The sequence below is a fragment of the Coturnix japonica genome, chromosome 19, assembly GCF_054131305.1.
Source record: "Coturnix japonica strain WE chromosome 19, WE-NBRP24, whole genome shotgun sequence".
NCBI lineage: Eukaryota > Metazoa > Chordata > Aves > Galliformes > Phasianidae > Coturnix > Coturnix japonica.
The window spans coordinates 11,429,829-11,435,199 of record NC_140681.1 but is presented as its reverse complement, the minus strand read 5'-3'; the positions used below and the strand labels follow the sequence as shown (position 1 = coordinate 11,435,199).

At 63.3% G+C, this 5,371-nt stretch overlaps 1 protein-coding gene across 1 annotated transcript; it reads right to left on the bottom strand.

Annotated features, from left to right (window-relative positions):
• Positions 1 to 422: 422 nt before the first annotated feature.
• Positions 423 to 4,996, bottom strand: MMP9 (matrix metallopeptidase 9). Its single transcript, XM_015881923.3, has 13 exons — positions 4,404 to 4,996; positions 3,970 to 4,208; positions 3,518 to 3,666; positions 3,179 to 3,307; positions 2,911 to 3,084; positions 2,665 to 2,838; positions 2,377 to 2,550; positions 2,130 to 2,285; positions 1,758 to 1,986; positions 1,492 to 1,631; positions 1,251 to 1,401; positions 1,064 to 1,167; positions 423 to 922 (listed from the first exon to the last, which is right to left on the bottom strand). The coding sequence occupies exons 1-13, from the start codon at positions 4,539 to 4,541 to the stop codon at positions 813 to 815; spliced, it is 2,067 nt and encodes a 688-aa protein (XP_015737409.2). The 5' UTR covers positions 4,542 to 4,996; the 3' UTR covers positions 423 to 812.
• Between the last annotated feature and the right edge of the window lie 375 nt (positions 4,997 to 5,371).

Genomic DNA, 5,371 nt, shown 5'->3' with positions numbered 1-5,371 from the left:
CTCGGCCCGACGGGACGGACTGGGAACCGCCCCGCCCCGCCCCGCCCGACCCCGCGCTGCCGCCGCACGGGGGTGCTGGGACCGGGCCTCGGTGTCGGGCGGCGGACGGGACGGGACGGGACGGGACGGGACGGGACGGGACGGGCGCCTCACTGCCCCAGATTTTCTTCTTGCTTCTGAGGAACCGCGGCCTCTAATTACAGCCCTGCTGCTGCGGCCGCCCCGCCCTGCCACGGACCCGGGCAGCCCCGGTGCCACCGGGCTCGAAGGGGCGGGAGGGGCCGGGCTGCACTTGGGGGCGCGGGGAACGGGATGGGAGCCGAGAACGGCAGGGTGGGGATGGAGAACCTCCTCTGGGGTTCGGCTGCAGCCCCTTCGCCTCGCATCTCCCATCCCATGCTGACTGAGCACTCGGAGGCCGCTTCCAAAGGACGGTCTTTATTACAAAGGTGCAGGTGGCGGCTGGCAGAGCCGGCGATAGGCGGGTATGGCACAGAGCCCCGTGTCCCTGCCCGCCGAGGCCGACCCAATGTGACTGGCTCAGGAGAAGACAAAGTCATTACAAATCCGTGTGCGGTTTGCACCGGGAAAACGTCTCTGGGCAGCAGAGCTGGTGCGGGTCGCACTCCCCAGACGGGCAGCCCGTGGTGGGGCCAGGAGCACTTACCCCATCCTGCCAGGGAGACTGCAAGGCCTGGCACGGCGGGGCGGCCCCACAGCTGCCCCACAGCTGCCCCACAGAACCCCTGGGCTGCAGGGCGACCGGCTGGAGCAGCAGGCAGGAGCGTGGCACCAGAGCGGCTGCTCTGCCCCTAGTGCTGGGGGCACTGCAGGAGGTCATATTTAATGTAGCCCACACGGTCCACCTGGTAACGTGGGGTCATCCTCCAGTAGAAGCTGTCCCGGCAGAAGTGGTACTTGTCTAGGGGAAGGAGGCAGAGGGGTGAGTGGGAAAGTGTGAGGAGACGCAGCTGCTGCCCAGGTGAGGAATGGGGGAGCCCAGCCTGCAGGGGGCTGAGGGTGGAACAGGAGTGACAGCAGGGCTGCGTGGGTCCATGCTCACCTTGGTACAGGAAGACATTACGTGCATCAAGGGGGACACCAGTAAAGACATCATCAGTGTCACGGGGATAGCCCTTATCCACCACCTGGACCTTCACGTCCAGCCTGCAGGGAAAGCGAAGCACGCAGGGCTGCATTGAGCCACCTGCTGCAGCACAGGGCTGGGACTGCTGGCCTGAGCCACTCACCTCCAGTAGTGCTCCCCACTGAAGAGCAGCACTTTGCCACGTCCCCGCTGCAGGGCCCCTGTGATACGGCCGGCCTCCTTCCCAATGCCCAGCTTCTCAATCCCACGGGGGCCCACTGCATTCTTGCCAGAGAACACCCAGAACTGCCGCCCTGCGTGGGATGTGTAGGTGTCAGCTGGCCCTGGGTGCCCTGGGCAGCACCCTACACCTGGTGCTGTGACAGGGGCAGGGCAGGGCTCACCTGCAAAGAAGAAGACCCTCTTGGTGAGCACATCTTGGAAGGCAGCATCGATGACAGGCGGGAGGCCGGGCCAGGTGTCAGCGATAGAGAAGGCTCCTTGAATTCCTGATTTCCAGAAGGACGAGTGGATCCAGTATTTCCTGGAGGGAAAAACCACTGCCCTGACAACCTCAACAAGGCAGAGCCCTGTGCCCCCCGGCAGCCCTGGAGAACTGCAGCCCATCACCCTGGAACTTGTTCTGGATGAGCCAGGAGCTGCTGCTCACCCATTCTTGAAGAAATGCAGCTCTCCATTGATCTCAGTGATGGTGTCGAAGTTCTTCTCTGCGCAGGCATCCCGACTGGGGTCCACGGGGCTGGGCTCAACTGTGGGCTCTGGTGTCTCCTCCTCCTCCTCCTCTGTGGTGGAGGCACTGCCGGCTTCAGTTGGCATGGGCTGGGGCTCCTCGGTGGGCAAGGGAGCCGGGGGGGTGGGCTCAGGGCCAGAGCCACGACCTGAGTGGGCAGGAGGGGATGTGAGGGTGCAGAGAGCAGGACCCATCCCAGGAGCATCCCCAGGGCAATTCCAGCCGGGTACCCCATGGCACTGCACCATGGATCCACCCCCATGGTGTGCCAGCTACAGAGGGATCGCTCACCATAGAGGTACTGGATGCCCTGGACATCATCCTCATGCAACTGGAAGTCCTGGACGTAGCTGTACATAGGGTACATCAATGCCTCACGTACGCTGGAGTGGTCCAGCCCCAGGGAGTGCCCAAACTCATGGGCAGCCACCAGGAAGATGCTGTAACCTGGGAGTGAGCAGCACCTTCAGTTTCCGGACAGATGGACACGCTGCTGGGATCTGCAGCCACACAGGGCCCCCAGCACGTGGGCCAGTACCTCTGTCTGGGCAGAAGCCCCATTTCTTGTCGGTGTCGTAGTTGCTGGTGGTGGCACACCAGAGCTTCCCATCCTGCCGGCCCTGGCTGGTGCATGTGCTGTAGGACTGCCCCAGGAAGGTGAAGGGGAAGACACACGGGTCCCCTTGGGAGTTGCCACCGATCACCGCCGTGTCTGCAGCACAGCATCAGTGGGGTCACCCCTCTGCCTTTGCACCCACCCTGCACCACAGCTGGGACTCTGCCAGCCCCGCACCCCGCAGGGTCCCACCACCCATTCCACTGGCACCTCGGTTGGGGCAGAAGCCATATTTCTTGTCCTGGTCGAAGTTAGCTGTGGTGGCACACCAGCGATAGCCATCAGAACGTCCGTCCGTGGTGCAGGTGTCATAGGAGGTGCCATCGAAAATGAAGGGGAAGACGCAGGGAGACCCATCGCTGTTGCCACCATTGGTGTAGAGCACTGCAGGGGGAGAAGGGGTGAGAACAGCCCCATTCCCACAGGGCTGTGCAGCCTCCAGCCAGTGCTACTCACGCTCGCTGGGGCAGAAGCCGTAGGTCTTATCAGCATCGTAGCTGGCAGTGGTGGCACACCACAGCATCCCGTCTGTGCGGCCCTCCGTGATGCACCGGGAGTAAGAGCGGCCCTCGAAGATAAAGGGGAAGTGGCAGCTGGCCCCATTGGCATTCCCATAGCGAGTCTTCACCTCTGCAGGGAGAGAAGGTGCTCAGTGGGACAGGGACAGAGACAGGGCGAGACAGGTGCCGTGAGCCCCCATGAACCCACTGCACCCTCCTCTTACCTAGGCCAGTTCCCAGAGTCCAGAACTCATCATCGTCGAAGTGGGCATCACCCTGAATCCCACTGCCAGGGGGAAAGGCGTGGGCCAGGAGCCCATCCTTGCCATCGAAGGGGTACCCATCACCATGCTCTGCAGAGACAAGTGCCATCAGAGCCACATCACCCCTCAGGCACAGGGACCCCAGGCACTGCATTCTACCTTCACCTGCAGGTTCCTGGAGGCAGAGCCCTGGCTATGGGGAGCCCTGCAAGCACCACGGGGTGGGGTGGGGGGCATATCTCCAACCCCTTCCTGGACCCTGTGCCTGCACACACCCCCCACACAGCCCCGGGACATCACCTTGGCTGCCGAACATGATCATGATGTCTGCCTCGCCACTGTAAATCTGGGTGAAGGTGAGGGGAGTGACATCACTCCACACCTTGAACGCCCGCTGGAAAGCATCATCTATCACGGCACGGTCCAGGTCGGGGGAGTAGTTCATCACCCTGCAGGGGAAGGCTGCAGCTCAGCACTGTGACAGTGGGGTAGCAGTGACCTGGCTCTGAGCACATGGTGGGAACCTGTCCCAGCCTCACAGGGAACAGCAGCACCGTGCAGCCCAGCAGGGCAGCTGACCAGGGCCCTGGAGATGGCTTGGGCACTGAGGAGCAGATGCTGCCAGCTGTGCTGTGCCCTGCTGACCCCAGCTGGCCGGCAGCATGAGGTGAGAGCACTCCTGCCTCTCTCCACCCCCAGGTGTCCATCACCCTGTGGGCACACAGCTCCTATCTCCCAGGGCAGAGACTCACCGGTACGTGAGGTCCATGTGGTCCCATTTGAGCTCCCCCTCGAAGGTGAGGAAACCCCCCACGTCAGGCACCCCACAGCGGGGGGCTCGCATGGCCTCCAGGGTGCTGGCATCCAGCTCTCCCGTCTCCTCCAGCCCCAGCTGCTTCTGCATTCTGCGCAGCGCTTTGGACAGTGACACCTGCTTGCTGCTCCTCCTCACCTCTGCCTCCTGGATGTAGCCGAAGCGCAGCAGGTAGCTCTGGGGAGGAAAGGCAGCCAGAGGGGCTCAGCGAAGCAAGTGGGGCTCGGGGGCAGCTCCCCACACTGCATCCCCACTGGATCCCAGCCCTTGCAGCTTCAGACAGATGGGAGCCCCCAGCCCAGCCTGCAGCCCCCCAAAGTCTCTGGGGCCAGGCGGTGAAAAGGGGCCGCTCAGGGGCCACATTGCCCTCACCTCTGCCAGCTCCATGTCTGATGGGGCGCTGAGCAGCTCCCCTGGGAAGGTGATGACCGCCTGCGGCTTGCTGTGCAGTGGGGCAGCACGGCTGAGAGCCAGCAGTGCCAGGACGAGTGGGGCCAGGAGCAGCCCCATGGTGCAGCAGAAGAAGGTGAAGCTGTGCCTGGTGCTGCTGCTCTGCTCCTATTTATGCTGTGGGGAGGGCAGTGAGTCACCCTCAGACCCTCAGCCCTGAGGACTCACACTCCCTTCCCACGGTGACGAAACGCACACTCAGGCTCCTCCGTTTGCTGCTTTAACTGTTTCATCACCTTGTTTACTAAACACACCGGTTCCGGTGGTCACGCAGGGTTTGAGCATGGCACACGGATGGTGGTGGGGCAGCTACGCTGGCACTGCTCAGTGCAGCTGTGATGGGCAGTGCCCTGTGTCCCACGGCCATGGTCAGCACCAAGAGTGTGCCTGGACTGGAGGTAGCCAGGTATGGGGTGCCCCACAGCTGCATCACCAAATACCTCAGTGCTGAGCAAGGGCAGACACTGCAAGGGACAGACCCATGGGGACCTGGGCTGGCAGAAGAGCCCTGCCCAGGGCCCTGGCACCTGCAGCCTGCCCACCTGCCAGCCCGATGCCCACCATGAAGCAGAGCATATGTGGGCTGAGCTGCGACTTGGTCAGAATGCAGCCCCTCACCAGGATGCAGCCTCCACCCCCACCCCCACACCATGAGCGTGTCTCCCCAGAGGGCTGAGTATTCCAGGCACAGCAGCTCCCTGTGGTTCCTTGCCCTGCAGAGCCCTGCAGGATGGGCACCCACTTGCCCAGCACACGGACACTGCAGTGGTGCCCATGGGATGTGGGCCTGCCCCATTCTCCCAGGCGCTGCCTGCAGGGCACCGCTGAGTCAGGCTCCCAAGGCAGCACAAACCTCGCCACCACCGGATGGTGTTTTCCTGCTTCTCCCA